General features: G+C 35.3%; 1 protein-coding gene across 1 annotated transcript in view; it reads left to right on the top strand.

Annotated features, from left to right (window-relative positions):
- Positions 1 to 754: 754 nt before the first annotated feature.
- LOC144479018 (uncharacterized) overlaps positions 755 to 20,730 on the top strand; it is a 36,813-nt gene continuing 16,837 nt past the window's right edge. Inside the window, exons 1-3 of the mRNA XM_078197476.1 lie at positions 755 to 1,131; positions 11,084 to 11,320; positions 19,981 to 20,193. Of these exons, the coding sequence (XP_078053602.1) occupies positions 1,080 to 1,131; positions 11,084 to 11,320; positions 19,981 to 20,193 (502 nt within the window). The 5' untranslated portion in view covers positions 755 to 1,079. The remainder of the gene's footprint in view (positions 1,132 to 11,083; positions 11,321 to 19,980; positions 20,194 to 20,730) is intronic.

Raw genomic sequence — 20,730 nt, 5'->3', positions numbered from 1 at the left:
GAAGCATCCGCAATTCCGTTTTAGGAATTCGAATTGTCTTTCAAAGATGGCCGTTTCTACAACTTCACCCATTGAACGGTGTCTGAAAACATACATGGGATTGTAATATCGTCATGGTGCTGACGGGTGCACGTAATGGACTTCCTGGATCTATGTCGCAAGGCATAGCACTACAGCGGAATCGCATTTTTGTTTTACATGAAGTCGCGTCTATCTGAGATAACGATGAAGAAGAAGCTTGTGGTGGCAGAAAGCTGGAATTTAAATATATTGCGATGTACTTTTTCTCCTAGGAAGCTGTTGGAAAATTTAACTATTTTCATTGGTTTATCTCACATTGACGGAGTAGTCCCTGATTTTGCTATGATTGTAAATTGTTTCGTCGTTAACGTGCTTTTCTATAGTAAGACTCCGTTGATCTGTACGTACCGAGACATGCTCTGACGAACCCTTCGACGCGTGACTCTCACAGGGGCGGTTAAGACAGGTGTGCAGCCCGATGTGAAATCAAGTAGTTGAGGGAAAGGGATCAAGTAGTCAGCCCTCTGGTAGTGATCGCGGGAGATGCCGGCGCACACAATCGACGCTAACGCCGTTCACTGCCAACCATAAGAACTAATCCGTTCCCCTCCTACACCCCAATCGCCACTTCTACTATACGCGTGACGTCACCGGTGTCCCGTTTGTCCCCGTTTCTGACAACGTTGCTTGCATGTATCGGAGCACCTCAGTCTTCAGGAGAGATCGTCTCACGCCGGTCGCTCTCCGGCCTCGTGCATCCTTGAGCTTAACGCCGCGGCATCGATACTTTCCTCGGCTTCGGAAGAGAGAAACCGAGACAAAAAAAAAAGAAACAGAAAAGAAGGTTCATCTCCCGAGGATTTCCGGTTGCAGGTGTGACTCTTCGGAATCGGTTGCCGAAATGACGTTAGCCCCGCGGTGAAAAACACTTGGGATTGCAAAGAGTGCCTCCTACCCCTTGCTGGATTAGTAACGTTTCCGCGTCTGAAGTGTTTTGCCGGAAGTAGTTGTGAAGAGACTGACTTCGTTTCCCGTTGGGATCAGTTTTTTGTGAAGAAATGGAGAGTACTGCGGCGCTACTTCTGCTCTTCGTTGCCTTAGCCTTGCGAGGTTCGTCTTTTTTATTTTCATTCTTATTGTTGTTAGATGCCCTCTTTGACGCGGCATTGAAACCACGTATGTTCGTTCAGAGTTCACCGAGAATGAGAAAGTTAGAATAAACTAGGTTTATGGCTGCACTTTGGCGGATCTTCGTACAAAAAAGGAACGTTTCCAGACTTTTTTTACGGTGACGCGGAATAATAATTTCTTTCTAGAAGCTTTTAGAAAGATTTCAATTAAGGCGGATGCCTTAATAGACTTTCTCTAAAGCAGTTATGATGTTGCTTTTCGAATTCTTGAGATAAAATGCTAATGACCTATCATGTGATGACTTAAAGCATAATGGTATGGGATTATTTCCCTGTGAAAAAGCAGAAGGCTTTCAGAATTTCAGAGAAAACGTTCACGCTATTGTTTTGAAACGTTGCGTGTTTGTTTATCCGTGTACACAATCTGTTGTAACTGTAATGCAAAGAAAATGGCAAAACTTCTTCCACTGGTTAGAGGAAAAATATATTTGCAAGTAATTACACTCCAGATATGTTTATTTCAATTTTATTCTTGTTCAATTTTAGAACAAACGTGATTCTTGGAAATAATGGATGGTAGGTTTCTTAATGTTCGCTAGATCTTGCTAAAAAGGATTAGCAAAATTGAGGAACTTTTCCAATGATTGAGTTACGGTATAACGAATTATAGTACCGCAGAGTGACAACCACCTTTTCCGGCCGGAGTCGCACGTGTTAGCGAGTTCTATCACTAGTTAACTGATTCCCCACTATGTCTCAGCTGATATTGACCCGTGAATAGCAGTGCTTAGATACATTTTGATCAATAGCTACGAACATTTTACGTAAATTCTATTTTTTTTGGCAACTTATTCAAATATTAGCCACTAAATTCCAAAATACGTAAAAGAAAATCGATTAGCACTGCTCAAATATATTATATTATTATTTGAAAAGATAATAGCTGACAATAGAATGGTGCAATTAATAAAGCGCAATCTGCTGATGTTTATGCAATTTGGGTAAAAAGTAGTACTTTAGAGAAAATGTTCGATCTGTTTTTATGAACTGTTGCGCTTATCGAAAAGTTAAACAGCTTATAAAACTGATGATGAGGTACACTTTATAATTAAATTTTTTTCTAGTGTTTTACAAGAAAGTTAAATAAGTAATGAAACTGTAGTAATTCTCAAGTATAATATTAAGAAATATATAAGAAAATATTTTTCTCATATCCAAGATAAAGAATTATTTTCATTCGAGAAATATGAACGACGTTCAATGAAAAAGATAGAATATTGTATCAAATAGTTTTGTAATAGTTACTCTGTAAAGCTGATTGAACGAATGTAGAAGGGGCTGTTTTTCTACGCTTCAGCGAAACAGGAAAATAGAAGCTACAACAGCTGCCAGTTTACCACGATACCATATAGTAAAATGGAAGAACAATACAAGAAAAAAGTTCGATTCAATTTTATTTAATTATGGTGTTAACGTTTTATCGTCAAGGCGTTATTAAAAGAACATATTTATTTTCATATCTCTCTACTTTTCGCAATAGTAATGTATAGTACCGTCTGCAATAAAGACAATACAACCATTATCGTGATTGTAATTTAAGTTAATTTTTCTTCTTGATGCATTGAGTGTTTTCGGTTAAATAGTAATTAAATATATTATTTGAATTTTCTAGAAATTTTCTGATCCCACATGTTAAATACAGATTCAATAATGATCATCACCATTGGCAGTGACAATGTTTCTTCAGACAATAGCCAATAATATTTTAAATAGAATATATCGTCTGGTGGCAATTACAGTAACGTAATTAATGGCAGATGGATTAAAACGTGGCCTATTTTCCGTTGCACTGCAACAAAAAGAAAGCGATTTTCTCGATTGTGGTTCTCTTTTGTTACATGATCGAACACTATGTTCTGCAAGGCGTTCATGCGGTGCCATTAGAAGAGATATCGGGGAATCACAGATTAAACTGCATTGTATACCCGTGTGAAAAACGATTCAGCAAAAAAATGCCATTTTCACGTTGAACTATCTCTCCCTTCTCGTATAGTGTAAGTTCTCAGTCATTTTCCCACACACTTTTCTGTTACGCGTTTCCAACCGCTTCCTGAATACCGTGTTCCCAACTAATTACATTCTTCCGGCTTTATCAATCTTTCATTTCTCTATCTCCGATCTTCTCCGATTTATTCGTTTATTTATCTTGCACCTATCCCGCGACACTGCTATCCGATCTAACAGATATTTTACTTAACACCAGTAAGGGAAAGACTTCGGTGTGAACTTTTAAGACTAATCAAGCGTGTCAAAGCGTATTTGGCACTTTCTTCCAATAATTAGATGTCTTTTAACCCTCGAACGTATTTGATACTTTCCACCAATAATTACATATATTTTAACCCTCGAACGTGTTTGATACTTTCCTCCAATAATTACACATCTCTTAACCCTCGTGCGTGTTTGGTACTTCCTTTCAATAACCATATATTCTCAATCCTCTTATCTACTCGATACTTTCCTCTAATAATTAGACATATATTAACTTTCGTTTATGGCTAAATGACACATAATTGAATTGAACAAGTAACAGTTTTTTTACGTTATAAGAAATTTATCTTTAACATAGATTGAAGAAGATATGAGAAATAGAGGAACTTAGAAAAATGTAAACAACAAGAAAAGTGTTAACAACAATAGGGGGTGAAATAACAATTTTTTGTTATTGAAGTACATAAGTAATTGAAGTCGTAGTTTCAATTTGTTATCCACAGATATTAAAATAGAAAATTTTTGAAATTGTATCTTTTCATATTCCAGAAATCTTTTATGAAAACATACGGATCGGTTACGAACTATTAGCAAACAATTGATGCGTCAGGATGTACGTTAATTGATTCGTTTGTTAAGGTAATTTCATGTATTGGTAAAAGTAGTTACTGTTGCTCACCTTATTGAGTCACTTTCTTTAGTACAGGCAGCAACTGTGATAATCATTCGGAGTAAAGAAATTCAATATACTACTTGAGAATTTCAATTACAGTATTCTATGTTTTATAAAACTATAAACACTTTGGAGAACATTGCCACCTACTTTTCTCATGGCACCGTTAAGATCCTTAATTACTTTTCTTTCTATTATTGCCTTCAACTCTTAATTTTATATTATTCTCAGGCTTTTAACAACTGTAGTAATAATGCCAAGACAATAAACGCTTGGCAGAACCGGTACACTCTCGCAGACATTTCTGAAAATAGCTGGAAATAGCTAATGGGAAGTTTTAATGGATTCAGACAGTACTGTGATAATTGAGTCTGTTAATTCTCAAATAACGGAATTTTTTGACAATTATACAACCGACGGTTCCAAAGGTTGTCTACAATTTTAGTTGCCAATCATATTTGAATAAAATATATAAAATTATAATCAAAGATGGTTTGTCAAAGTAAAGTGCGAAATAAAATTAATCGTCGTAAGTTGAGTCCGAAGACCCAAATGACGATTCTAATACTCTGAGTCATAGTAAACCCGAGCCCCGCCGTCCAAGGTTAACAAGGTTCTAAGGTTCTGCCTTAGAATATCATGTTTGACACGTGATTAAATTTAATAAATATGGATATACTTAGTTCACATCGGTTAAACTTATAAACATTCTATTTTTACAGTTAACACATTGTATGCGGGACACGTACTAGTACGTTTTTTAACGATTGATACTTGATACTTATGGTTGTTATTTATATATTTCTATTTATATATTTGTTTATATATATCAATATAAAATACGAAAAGTTGGTTAAAAAATTAAATAATTTTCGATCTATTGAGATTTAACTGAATAACTAAATTTATGCGCAAAACGCCCGCTCCCGGTACAATTCCGCTGCAAAATGTACCCGCACACAATGTGTTAATATACGCCAACAGCGAATATATGTATGAATTCTCTTACTAAGGAGTAATTGATGTCAAATCTTGAGACCATAGCACTGTAATAAACAATAAGATAAGAGGTTAATCAGGAAACTAAAGTTCGCCTATGCCTCTTGGTATGTTTCGCAAGAACCGTTCCATCCGAAACGATATAAATCTGCCAAGTTCATTCTCTGCAAATGATTCTAACCTGCAGAAAGTTATTCACGCGTCAAACGCGACCTTACGAGAAACATATTACTACGACGTTTCATTAAAAAATTTATAATGAGCCGAGTTTAAGTAAATAGAATTTAAGTAAGTGCATAGTTAAAGAATACATAAAAGCTGCCATTTCACCAGTTAGCAGAATTTATCTTTCATCGCCTGAGAACTAAACAGTTCGAACGACGACAGACGCCGGGATCTAGGATGGCTCACAGTGAAAGCAGAAATTGCTAGTTGCAGCAAACTACTTTTCTAGAAACTAGACGGATAGATGAATGGATACGACAAAAAACGGAAAAAACTTTATTCACTCGGTTGTCGAAGAAAGTGGACAGTGGAAAATCAAATTTTTAAGTCACTGTTCACACTCTTTAGTTTGACTATATTTTTTCCATTCTAGAATATTTACATTCTACATGTTGTTTCTTAATTTATGCATACAATATTCACCGTATTTACTTTCACCTATCCTACAAATATTAGTATAGAACAATAATTATCTGAATGGGTTTCAAAAAAATAAGAAACAGCTAAATAATATGTATTTTCTCATTCAGTATCTTTAAAAAGTTAAAGTGGGTAGAGAAATATTTTTAAATCCTATTATCTATACGGTTTAGTGATTGATCTACACATTTTTGCCATGAATGGATAAAATCTGTATTCCACGTACTTGTAGCTCGCTTAAATTTTCGACAATTTATAAAGTATTCACTTTGCAAATATAGAACTTGTTTTGGTTTATGCTAATCTTTCAACTCTTCATTCAAGTGCAAAGAATTAACACTAAAGACTTCGTAATAATACCAATGTCAACTTCGATTGTAGATCAACAAATCCACTTTGATAATAAACAGTGATAATTTCTTAGAAAAAATTTCTAAACTCATTTCGTATGTGGCGCATGTATTGAAAGGTTTGTTAATAGGATTCCGGTTCGCAAAGTGTTAATAGTAGGCACCGATATATGTAATGAACAGCCTCATGATAGAACCAACAATCATGTGAATGTCAATGCCACTCTAGATGCGGGCGAAACAGAAGATCACGTTCGCCGATTTCTGACTTGAAAAGAAAAGATCGGCGCGTTTTAATCAACTCAGCTCAGTTCTTAAATTCCCACGGCTCCGTGAAGTAACGGGAGTACATGGCGGGCAAGGATGAAGAGGAAGGAAGGCGGTACTCGACCTTCCTCTTCTCTCACCTACTTCTGCCCTGGTTATCCACTTTTCCTTCGAGATGTGAGCGAATTGTCGGAACCACGTGCTCGTTGCTAATACTAAATAAGCGTCTTGCACAGATCATTCTAAATAATGATTTCAGTTTTCACCACCAAAGCGAAATATTACACGAATAATATATTTTCTAAACAAGACTTTGTATCACCGAAAGAAACCATTAATTAACTCTTTGAGGAACACGATTTTAAAGAAAATAGAAAGTCTAGTTGCACGGATTATTTTTTATTATAAAAAAGTGGAGAAAAACATTCCTTTCGATTATTTAACATGGAACGTTACTCCAAATAAGAAAACAAATGATAACATTTCAATAAGTTCTAAATAATTTAAACGAATTTATAAATTATTTTATTACTTTTAATAACTTAAATTGTGAGATATATACAGTCCCACCACTTCGCAGCTTCAAACTTAGATATGTACCTGATATGTACACACTTTCTTCATTTATTTCCGCATTTATCGTTACTACATACAAGCATTTCCAACCGAAAAACGTTACATAAACATTAAACTGTATGACAACGAGTAACTTCAACTATTCGCAGTGGGTTAAAATATGTCTCATCATGCATAAAAAGCTAAGTAAAAGCTGGGGCAGTTTTTAACCAACCTAGCTCAAAAGAGTAATCATTTATAGTAATAATATTATTAATAGTAATGATTTAAAGATTTAAAATGTCATACAATAAATATGAGCATAATCAGTATTATAAGTCTAAAGATAACGATACGCCAAAGGGTTAACATTTACGATAGTCATGATTGTTTTAAATTCGCTGAAAGGTCATTAATAATTCGATAAACATCGATAGACTGGGTTTCTCTGCAAAATGCAAACTCTAAATCATATTTATAGATCAATAATAATGTAAGATTATTTTTAACATTTCAAGCATCAATGACTATATTCTTACCTTTCATGTGTGATATTTCACATTAAAATGAATTTAATTAAATAACGCAGATTTGAATGCAATTTTAGATTTTGCGATGTAAAAGTGATTACCGATGGGTAAAAGAAAATAATAAAATGATTAAAATCGATTAGATCATCAGCTCCATTAACAAATAAATCAAAAAGAGATCATCGGTACTCCATGTATTAGATTCTTCTTCTGTTTTCACTGTTCCAAGTTGCTTCTCGTTTTTACCGTAAATGCATAAAATCCACAGTCTAGCACTTTACACGAAGATTGATCGAAATCTCCGACTTAGTAATTAGTTCCTTTCTATTTGGTAATGAGCATAACGTGCGAGATTAATCAAAATTTCGATTGTAAATCCATATATGAACGTGGAACTGCATGAACTTTTGCAGTCTAGTTTGCTAGATTCGCTTTGAATTAGCGGATTCCATTCGAAACGTCGCAGACCACGTCGAATCGATGATATTTGGTAGCTAAGCAAGGTGGCCAAGCGAGCAGATAAGCAGAAGAGAAACGCCACGAGGCCGTAACGGAAACGATAATGCAAGCAGCTCGCATCCTGCGGCCATCGCGCAATCATCTAGGAAGTCATTGGCTATGCGTCGTGCGCCAACAACCCGAATCGTGTGTGTCCGAGGAAAATAAACTGACGAGTTGTGTTCGCGAAATTTCACTTTGTTCCTTTACGTAACGCCGACGATTCTTTTTGTTTGTGCTCGATGTCTTCTTTGTTCGACTGTCGTCCGGCTGCAGTTATCGTCGATCGAATGAGTGGTGGTTGCTCTTTACCAGTAATTTTTATTCTAGACGCTTTTCACTAGGAAGAACACCACTTCAGAAGAGTTGGAAAAGGTTCCTAGAAAACTCGAAAATTTTCGATCTATTTAGAGCACAGTTAATTTGTATCCAAATATGAAAAACATCCTTCGGTATTCTTCGTCAGCTTCAAGGAATATTAAAGTCTTTTTACATTAACTGTATATCGTCTTATCGATATTTGTTTGGACCACCGTTAACTTTTCTACCGTTTATGCGTACACAATACTACTTTTTTCATAAATGTATTGTACGAGAGTACATTTTGAAACATTTTGTATAGTGGCATAATTTTTTATGTAGTTATTTGAAGAAATATAATAAAGATCGTACAACGAGTTCTACTTCTTAAGGCGCACATTTTTAATGATTTCTTAGCTTACCTTAATAAAATTGCATTGAATTAACTTTTTACTTTATTTTCATGTGTTTTCAAACACTCTTTTTCTGAATCTAAATCGACTTCGTAAATCTGACGTAAGCGGTCAATACTTTGGTTCCACCGTTAAAAGATGACAAGTGCAATGAGTTGATTGCAACATTGGATCAAAATGATCGCAAGTCCCGTTGAAATTTTTCCGCAATTGAAATATTCTTCGTTGTCGATAACAGTGCACGCCGTGGACAGTATGGACACGGAGACTAAGAAATCTCCGACTCTTTTGAAACGTGTACCAGCAACTTAATGTAGCGATAGCTTTAACAAGTGATAGCACTTGGAGCTAACTGTAAGTCCGTAAGTCTTCCTGGAAGAATTTCCCAGCCCCTGCTGATTATTATTTCTTTCGCAGCTTACCTAACACGCGACCGAGCGTTGTCATGCACTAATGTGACTACGTGCTTCCTTGATTAATAAATGATATCATTTTTTTATATAGCCATTATTGTGCTGTTTTTATGCGGTCATTATGACTGTTTTTATACTTTCCACCTCGAATCCTGGAAATTCTAAGCTTAGGACACTGACGGTCAATGACATAAAATAATAGATAAATAACAATTTTTCGTTAATAACTTGCAAACAAAGCCGCTGATTGCATTTGCCCTGGAAAAAATTAGTTCAAATGATCTCAAGTAGCTCTCATTTCTCTCTACAACTGGTTAAGAAATTGGAAAACCAAATCTTGATCCTTGGTTTTAAAATGGCTATTGAATAGAATACTATTGTGGCCGACAATAGACTTACGTGGCCATTCTTATGAACTCTTAGTCATCGATGGTTGTCGCGTACGATGCATTTAATAGTCGTAAAAAGAGTTCTGATGAGGAAGAGCTCTTTTGTTCGAAAAAACGACAATCGTCTTTTCCAATCGCGTGAAACACGTGCCAGCAGAACAAAGGGTGGTAAAAGAAAAGGAAACAACTGGAGAGTTGAACGCGTGGCCGGAGGTCACAAGGCTTGGCCGATCATTGAAATCATCGGCTCAAGGAGCTGGTGACGCTCGGTGAGGCAACGTCCCGCTTCGCAACGGTTCTAACGAATGCGTTTCGCGCGTGATGATGTGAGTTGCGTGTCACTCATGCACCGTGACGCGCGCGCGCGTGCACCGATTGCCGGCCGGACAATAGAATGTGGCATTGTTCGTGTAAATTAGCCGCGAAGAAATTGAACCGCTGTTCACGCGAGATGGAAGATAATTGAACCGTAATTGAATCAAGTATAACTTTCATAATCCACGAGGTATAAACAGTATTCATTAGCAAACCGTGATTGCTTAGACACATTCATAACGGATTTTACTATGTTCTAACATTACGATTGGATTAAATAAAACATATCAAACATTAATGTTCCGCGCTCGTATTCCAGATATTTTGACTTTCTCCAAACGGTTTCCTGTTCTATGGCTTCTTTCCCAAAGTTTCCCTTGGACTTATGAGGGTATTCCGGTGTCAAGTGCGTTGTTTTTTTTTAAACTTTGTTAAGAAATTATTTGCAAAGAAACTATTATACCTTTCGTAATCGAATTAATGAGTTTATTTGTATGTTTCTCATTCTGATCTTTTGGAACAGATAAAGTCAAAATAAATGGCACTGCCATACTCTTAAACGTGGTTACTTTTAAAAAAGATCGTCTCACGAACTCACGGTATCCATAGTTCAAAACGTGACTATTCCTTAATTAGTATGAATTTGGGTATAGCAGAATATGCTGGAAAAGAGAAAAATGTCCACAATTTAAAAAGTGGCGATGCTTTGAAACTCAATTATTGATTTTTGCATGTTTCATTAAGCTACGGAGGCCTAAAAAAAGGGAAAATAAAAATTTTTTAGTCAATTGGTCAGGTAGGTTTTGAGATATCATAGACCACCGTTTTAAAAAACATAATTTCCAGAAAAATGCCTTTAAAGTTTAGTATACTGATAATAATATATCTTCGACACTACGTCCTTTAAGAGTATGCGAAAAAATTAAATTTTTCATAAATTTACTTGTGAAACTGACTTTTTGGAATGTTCTCTGATGATAATCACGATTTCGCTAAATTTATCGTTTACTATATGAACATTTGGAATGTTATATTGAGTGAATGAAATTTTGTTCGAATCTAACTGGAAAGGATTTAAGTGTTTCAAACTAATAGTTACTGAACCATAATTCAACAGGCAAAAGACAGACATGCGTATTTTTATATTTACGATAAACATTTTAATTTTTCGTTAAACATTAATGAAAATGTTATCTGCGCGAAAAAAATGCATGGTTTATTTGACCGAGGATCTTTATCAGCAGTTAGAGATTGAACGAAAGTAAAACAAATTGAGTTTGTTTCGCTGACGTCCATGTGTTGATTTGATTACAGGCTGCAACGGTGCCGGATGCGGTTACCCTGGCGCACCTGCACACAGCAGCGTCCGCTTCACGGGAACAGGTGCTCAAGACGTCATAGACGAAGGGGACGCCCTTCTTAAGGACACCATGTTCCTCGAGGGCACCGTGGCCACGTACTCTTGCGAGCGTGGCTTTGAACTGCTTGGTCCTGCACGAAGACAGTGTCAGACCGATGGCTCCTGGTTGCCTGAAGGGGTACCATTTTGCGGTGAGTTACTTTCATTACCAAAAGTCCGACCCTTTGCACCCGGAGAATTTTATCGGTCACCAAAAATTCGAACGTACTTATTCGTGGGTAATAAGTATTTTATCTCATCACAGTAAAATTGTGAAGTAAAATTGTATGACATCGATTACTTTTTCCACATTCTTACGTTTTGCGGATTTTAATCAAACGTGGAAGCGTATAATAATATATTAGTGTAAAAATAAATTTTCAAATCAGTGCAAATAATTCTCCCACATATTTTTGGCGCTGCATTCAAAGTGTTCAAAAATATATAAAATGATACAACGGCAGAAATCCGAATCCTTTTAACTAAGATTTACCAACAAAAAATATCGCTAATGGCCTAGATGTTGATGTGACTTTAAACTTTTAAATAAAAAAAGGATTGTTAATTTTGAAAATACCATAATTATCGGTAGTTGCGTTACGTCTCCTGGAACGGTACATCCGAGTGCAAAGGGTTAACTGTCGATGCGTAAAGGAGGTCTAAGAAATGCTTTTTATACGAACTGTACATTCTAAAGATGAGAAATGAGGCTGCAGACAAAGTTGGGTGCCTTTCATATCTGAGGTTACCTTGTATCTACGGTCTACTTGTAAGTTATGCACGGTTAAAACGAATATGAAATATGGAATTTAAATAAAAGTACAAAAGCAACGAATGACGTCGGACAGTTTGCATCCGTTTACGAAAACGAAACAAGAAATTCACAGCAGAATCATCAAGGTAAATACGCTCGCGGATGTGGGTTTAAGAGAAAGTTCAAGCGTTCCGAGGAAACGTGCTCGCGCTTCCGGTCACGCCTCTACGAAACACTTTGAGAATATACGTATCGTAACACCGAGCAATAATCAGCGTTGATTCATCGTGTGTAGTCACGGAGATTTAGGGGAGTGCATCTTTTTAGGGCAGCGTTTTGAAAGTCGACGCCAGGCAGAAAAGATTTTATCAAAGGCTTCGCTCGAGTACAATTAACTATGGAATATCACTTTTTATCTTTCTTGCTGTGCCTTTCGTTAGATTTCCGGAAAAGTGTAAATACTTTTATCCAATTTCCAGACGTTCATTATGGTCAATGAAGTAATCACGTATAGAAAAATTACTGAAATACAGGGAAACGTGGAAACGGATAAAAACATATAATATACCTACTTTATTTTTACCATAAATAATCTTCTAGTCTAATAATGACAGATTTTTATGAGAATATGGATTTAGAAAAAAATTCTAAATCGACTCATGATTCGAAGACAATGAAAATTGATTGCTGGTTATACATTCTTTGAAACGAAACTGAGAAATTCTTTAGGACATGCTTCATGGTTGACTAAATAAAACGAGTTAAGTTATCCATAAATTTTCGAAAAATGCCGAAGATCAGTTGCAAATTATTTATTTAACAAAATATTTTATTTTGTACAAAAATAGTTTTAATCGAATAATGTTGCTGAAGGTCATCTACGCAGGTGATAATTGTATGTAGATGATAGTAGATAGATGCCCACGTATACCCCGATTGAATACTCAACAATTTTCGGTGGCAAATGACCTGATTCCGAGTGTCCTTGACCGAAGAGAAGACAGTATATAAGAGCAGAGAAAATAGAGGGGGCAGAACACCGTTAACTCTGAACCTGCTGCTACTTCCTAAGAGAGCCTGCGGCCTTTCAACGTCACTCGCATTCCTGGCATTGGCTCACTGTTTCGTTCTCCTCGGTCCAGGTCAGATTTCTTATAAAAAAAAGAATCGAAAGCTTTCACTGTAACTGAACATTTTTTAAATAAATCACATTCGAATAACATTTTTAATTTTATTCTATACTTGACCTGTTTTGCAACATTAGTTATTTTAACAGTGATTTGAGATTGTCAGATATTTCTTGACTCGACTGTAAAATTATCCAAATTTCCATTTTTAAGTACCTAGTCAAGCAGGAGCTACATTATTTAATTTGTAGAATTTGAATTTGTAGAATAACGTTCATATAATATCAATATAATATGAAGCTACAAAAATAGTATAATAATATTATATTTCTTTTACTACACTTTTTCATTTTAGTCAGTACTGCAAATGTAAATTTGATGAACACTAAGATAAAGAAATATCTTCATCGATTGAAACATTCCTTCGAAAAATAACATTCAAACATAAAATTATAGTTTTGAATAATGTATCTATGTCCTTATATTTTAGAATGTCAGGTATGATTCATGAAAATGTTCATTTAAGGATCAGATGAACTAAAAAGGAAAATGGAAATCTACTTTACTTTAGAAGATGTAAGAGCAATCTAACGAAACGATATATCTCTAGAGAACACAGTAAATAATTTAGAATCTATGCGTCAATTTCAAATATCACAAACTTGAAACTCGTTTCCGTTTAAAATATGTGGGGATACTTCTTCAGCGAATACAAATGATATTTTCTTTCAAAGTGTCAAGACAATTCTCTGCAGCGGTACTTCTTCGACAAGAACGGACAATGCTTTTTCAGAAAACAATTCTTGTGGGTTAAAGAAAGATGCCTGTCCACGATTACTCTGCCGTGTTTCCGTGTCATCATTGCAAATAAACAACTGGGCAGGTTTGCAATTTCTCGCAATTTTGCCACTTGCGCACCTATGCGTGAATTTGACTCCCCGAAGGTAAACTTGTTAGACGCTCGCGGCCGGACAGACACGTAATCGCGCTTGTACCGTCATTTTAGTGCCAAATACGTTTACTGCCAGAGGTAGCAGTTAATGAAACGCCATTTAATCGCGGTGAAACGTGCAACTTTTCCGTTCCAGATTGCAAGGTGATTTTTATTTTTATATTTTCGTTCGTGCAAGCAAAAGTCACAACTAGGCTGCGAATTTCGTACATTGCGTGCCTAGATGCATGTCTAAGTATGTAAAATGCAACTTAGTCGGAGATAAGTCGGAGCATAAATCTCTATTTTCAACTTTCTTAACTGTACCAACATCACAATAATAAAAATGGTCTAATTTTTAGACTTCCTAACTTACGGATATCGTAATGTAAATTAGTACAATTCGCTGCAACGTATTAATTATTTGACTGATTACTTTTGCAATTCACGGGAGAATAATCTGCTAATTATTCTCTCCACTGATTTGCCATTGATACAGTCCCTTACAATTGATTTCACTCCTACACATCGAACGGTGTAAATAATGGATTCGGTTGAGAAATTGTGAACAAAAATAGAAAATACATAATTAACAATGACTCACGCTTTAGCGCAATAATTGTCTAATGGCGGTACAGTTCAGTTCATAAGTCATTAGATCGTAAACGGGTAAATACAGAATAAAAGGACTGTTTGATCCCAAAAATTTCTAAACAAAAGAAATTCGCGGAAACATACAGTAACTATAATAATTAACAGTATAGAAAAGAAAAGTTTAAAGACCTTGGTTTACATAATAACCTCAATAAAAAATTACTGAAATAGACTCGTTGTTTCTCCAATAAAATTTCTATAGCTACTGAAAATATTATTAAGAAATCCAGCCGCAGTTCTTCTATTTAATTATTAATCATAGACACCCAACTACCAATTTTATTAATGTTTTTGCTACACATTTGAAAAGATTTACTTATAGCGTTTAAATCATATACAACAATTTATAATAATTTATTTTACCTCCTGTGCCTATGCATAGTTCTCGATTAAGCTAGATCTATTGTGCAAAGTACAACGACCGCATGCAACAATCAAAACGTGACGAAGCTGCATAAATCAGGTAGCACAATTTCTTGTTAGCAAGTACAATCAAGTTTTCGCATTACAATCTGCAATTTTCCTGGCGACTTTCACTTATTCCCCCGGAATTTTTCCGTTCGCAAACATCCTAATGATCGTGGTCAGACCGTCTCGCGGAACCGAATAAAAATTATTTAAATGCAGTCATCTTCGTAGTCACGTTGTTCGATTTCTTTCTCTTAGTTTGATAGTAAAGCAGCTTTTGTCTGCAAGCTGTAGGAAACTGCATTTAGTACTTTCTATTGCGGTAACACTTCTTTCAAGCGACGCAAGGAACCCAGTTAACGCTAAGTTTTCTTATTACAGAGAATTATCGTCGGAACAACTAATTTGCTTTTCAAAAGTTCGTTCAGCTCGTAAAAGTAGGTTAAATGAGAAACAAAATCAGAAATAGAGAAAGAAGAAAATATGACCTCTGTGTAAAATTATGTCTAAGGATACTTCGAATGAAATATCTTTCAGAAATCTGTAAGAGAAGAAAGTAGAGAAATCAGTTTTTCACTAAAGAAGATTAGTGCAGCATCTATTGCACATTCTTAACATAATATCTAAACAGAAAAATAGGAAAACAGAAAACAAACACCTTTTCTATTATTATAGCTTTTAATGTCGCATCAGCTGCTTGGTTATTAGTGACAAAAACATTTTTATCAGATCAGTTTAAGAATTTCGGTTTCTTTAATAAGTTCGAATATATTTTGTACTTTGACTTTATCGATGTTATGCTTCACCGAACTCCCTATTTTATATTTGATACGTGTAATATATTGTATTTTTAACGCGTTGATATAATAGATCGGTTAGGTATACATCCCGCAGGTGGTGCTAGCTCCTTATCTTAATTAATTGAAACTGCGCGAAGAAAATTCAATAATCGGCATATGTTAATCGACTAATGAGTTCATTGACTTTGGAGGTTTAGGTTCACCGTAAAAGGTGTCCAAAGCATAGCGAGAGATACCTTCGTTTTAATAATACTATATCCATAACTCATTTATTATTCTATAGCTTTGGTCAGGGCATAAACCATATGAGATATAACTTGAGTTGCTTCGAGGAATATGAATGTCTACTAACTCGTTATACGGATAGCATAATGATAATCGAACTATAGTATTATATTGTAACCTTTCCATTATGGTTTAAGTGCTTGGACACCCGTTTAGATGCAAATTACATACATTTGTATTCCGATCGTATCATAAGAGATATTTTTAATAAGCCACATTAACTGTATAGATGATATAAGCAAAATGGGGGACAGAATTTTTTATGGGCCGCTAAGAATCAGTATATCTCTTTAGTAATCTTCGCCGACATTAACGTAAAAAATTATTTCAATAGAAAATATCAGTCACGAATATTTACGTTTTCGTAAAAAATAGCTTTACACGTTCACATCAAAATCGTCGGATCATCTTCCTGTTTCGTTTCCTAATATATGTTAGATCTTGACGGAAAAGATAAGAACTTTAGCATGACTTCTTAAATGATCGATTAAAACAAGCAACTTTATTTTACAAATTATGGTTTTAGTATAAATAAAGGATTTCTTTCGCGCTTTAATTGGGCATTATTTCAACTGAATGTATATTTAGTGTATAATTTGACAATTTTTAGTGTGTTTAATGGTAGAGCATAAACGAAAATGCCATAAGCAATTTTAAGACATAGTAAGCTACTCTTGTCTAAATATTTCGCTTTTCTTTGTTGTAATAATATTAACTATAATACCACGATTAATACACAATACTAGAAAAATATTTCTTTGCTATAATACATAAGCGTTGGGCTAAATTAGGTAACATTTTTATCGTGTATTTTATCGTTAAAAGTATTGAAAGAAGCTTGAATGACCTGCTAAGATACTAAAGAGTAGCAAATTTTACTAAAATTAGAATGGAGTATTAAATGTTTCGTTCGATCGAGCACCGGAAAATAGTTTCGTCTCTCGAGAGATGAAATCTTTGCTGATGGCCCATGCGAAGAGTAACTGTAAATAAAGACGTGGCCGCATGTATGTGTATAGGCTTGTGGGAACGCGTGTGGTATATCGTAACTCCGCGGGACTCGGTATGTAGGTTTAGGTCGAGAACGCATCGATTATCTATGTTCTTCCAACTACACCTGGATGGAATGCCGATCAACTTCTCGTAGGTCTTAGATCTTGAGCATAGTCGTGATAGCCAACCGGTTTTCTATGATTCACGACCCGTTTTCGATATCTGTAATGCCCGTCATATTATTCATATTCAAAACACCATGGAATTATTTCCATGAAAGCACACCTGTTCCTTCATCGGACCTAAATTGGCGAGATCGTAAAAAGGTCATATAAAGTTTAACGTGTAATCAATAAAATAAGAGGAAACTCAATATTACTAAAAAATAAATCGTTGAATTTGTGTTTCTTTTTACTGGAAATAACAATTGAATCTCCTGTGCATTCAAGCATACATATAATTAACTGTTCACACTATTTGCATACGATAGAGCAATATTCAGGGCAAACTGTTTTTTGTATTCATTGCAACATCCTCTGAAACAAGTTCATTTTGTAATTCTTGTCTGACAAGAAATGTATGAATTGAAAATCTAAATAAATTATGAATAAAACACCACTATTAGATAGATTATTTGTCAAACCTAAAGTGAAAGTTTTTGACGAAGAAATGAAAAAAATGGTTAAGAAATTCTTCATAAAAATAGGAACAAATAAAAATCCTACCACTTTCCTTTGCTGCGTCAACAGTTCACAGAAATTGCTCGTTATGAATGGGGAGGGTAGTAATTCCCGTGAACCGAACTCTCGCGATGATCGACAGGAGCTAATCAATGGAAAAGGGGACTACTAACATCTAGGCAGAGTGCCAGTTAGCGTCGATAAAATTCTCACGTTACGGTACAGCAAAACTACCGCAAGATCGACGCAACTTGTTTCACGAATGTGCAACAGTGGTAACGCGTACACAAAAGTTTGCGCATCTGCGTGCCGAACGGCTGTTCAACCGTGTGACGTGACTGTTTCGCGACCTTCTTTTTATTTAATGGGAACGGCAATGAGCCGCTAACATTTTCCCAGGTCCTTCGGCGAAACGCACTCCAGTGACTACATCAAACGACTAAACAACTTCTTGCCGATGATAATTATCAGACTCCGCATCATTATGTATTTGTGGCATGCGCAAAGTAAAGTACCTATTAAGGAAAGTGTGCACCAACCAAAATTAATCTCAGTCTCGTTTGATTTTTCTGGAAACAGATATCCACTGCACAAAAATTATCGATGCGGCATGTACTAAATTATGAAATACAAGAATTATTCTGTTTCCTACAGAATAGTCCACGAAAGTGGAAATTTACATAGCATCCGTAGTTCAATCGTAATACTACACATGTTTATGTCAAGTAGAAATTTCGTAGAGTATGTTATAAATGTATATTTATGATTATTATTCTTGAGAGTAGAAGATTATTTGTATTATTCAAAATTTCAGTGAAACTGTACTCACGTGAAAATTATACAAAACTTGATTCTAACACGAATTTCATAAGATACATAAAAGTGGAATACATAAAAAGAGAGGAAAGAATGGAATGTATAAACAAACTCAACACAAAACGTGTGCAGTACAAATATAAAGCAGCATAACAGGAACTTTAATTAGAGACAGTTCACAAATTCTGTGGATCTTACAGGAAATAATATTTTACACTCTGTTCTTAGAGATTATGAACATATAATTCGCATTTATAAAAAAATGATGATTTGAAAGTAAAATTGATTTTGCACTGGTAAATCTTTCCGTGATTTTGGAAAAAATACGTTTGAAATGATTTGACAAGAAAGAGAAGCCCGTAGAATTCGCAATGAAAAACGCTTTCTCAGCACAGTCTGTTGATTTGTATCACGAACACGGGTAATAAACGGATTACAAACAGGGTATAATTGGCGAAGTATTAACCAGATAGCTATTCGCGTGCGGTTAGCATGGTAGAGTGATTTAAATGGCGTCGAAAATGCGATACCCCGTATAGTTTGCAGAATGCGTACACCAGGAGCTAATGCGACCTAGGATTTGCACATCGCGAGCACGTGTCGGAAGTACCGCAATTTGGGCGGGGCAGTTCCAAGTGTACAAATAACTAGGAATGCAATGGAAACTAAGAAACTAATTCGTGCTTCCCATCGCTTATTCAGCCGTACACTTTTTCGTTGTGTGAACGGAAGGCAGCGGGAAAGAATGTCTCCGTTCGCTTTTGAATAGTAACGGAGTACAGTTATTTTAATTATGCGATAACCATAGAAATAGTCGTATAGGAAAAAGAGACTCGAGTCCTTCGAAAAATTAAAACGATCATAGTTCGAAGTGATGTCGTGTTAAAAGAATTGAATAGCACATATACAAAAATAGAAATTCGAATTTTGTGAATGGAGCAATATAGAGATATTTTGTCATTACTAGCCTGGAAATTTAATGAATTTATACGTTGAACGGTGTCGATGTATTAAATTCATCTTATTGGAATTACTAAAGAAAGAGGAAAAATATGTTTCCTGTTTCTTAAAATCAATGGTTTCATTTTCCATAAAAATCCGAAATCTAATCATTATTTTACGAAGAAGTCAATTTTACGTTGAGACTCTTATAATTCGATTGTTTGAAATTATTTAATTACTTCCTTGAACATTTTTTAACTTTTTCGAGATCAGGTAAGATAATATTTTCCTAAAAAAATATTTTCCGCAACTAATATATGAACATTTGTTGTAATAAATGTTTGGTCTGTTTGATAAAATACGTCTTATCGGTTGTAGAGTAATAATAGATATTTAATGGCGCGACTCTTTTGCCATTACAGTTTTAAATGTTGCGGGTGGCAAAGCGCCGATGCAATCCAGCAGTTCAGAAGGTGGAATTCCGCAGCGAGCAGTAGACGGCAGCAGTGGACAAATTTACACACCCCAAACCTGTACCCTGACGAGACCAGAACTTAGACCATGGTGGTACGTGAATTTGCTGGAACCATACATGGTGCAGCTCGTCCGGTTAGATTTTGGAAAACCATGTTGCGGTGAGTAAAACCAGAATTATTTAGAATAGGTATAAAATAACCTGTACGTTCAGCATACGCTTTTCTGTTCTATTAATTTTCTGTTCTTACCTAAATTGTTCTTCCATTTTCTCTGCAGAAATTGCTTTTCGTGTATTTTTCAAAATATATTTTCTAAACACAAAGCGCACTTTCAGAGATATAATTAACAGTAGCGTAGAAGATTCAAAGTTTCAAATTATTTTTCAATACGGTTCACAAAGGTTATCAAACAACACAGGTGATAACAGAAAACGCTTATGAGAACCACTCGTGCTATGAAGAGAGTAAGGTCTGCTATGCGAAACGTTATTGGTACCACATAAAATTTAATTGCTTCCACGATTGGTTGCATAGCACTTATAGCAAAGTAACGCTGCAGTAAACATGATTTTAAAGTTCATTTAAGTATTTTCCAAAAATATTTATCAAATATGTCAAACTCGGTAAATTAAAATAGACAATGATGGACGAGTAAAATTCGAAAACCGGAGTAAAAGTGAAAGAACTATTTTGCGG

The sequence above is a fragment of the Augochlora pura genome, chromosome 1 (assembly GCF_028453695.1).
Source record: "Augochlora pura isolate Apur16 chromosome 1, APUR_v2.2.1, whole genome shotgun sequence".
Classification (NCBI taxonomy): Eukaryota; Metazoa; Arthropoda; class Insecta; order Hymenoptera; family Halictidae; genus Augochlora; species Augochlora pura.
This window is presented reverse-complemented; position numbering and strand designations above follow the sequence as displayed.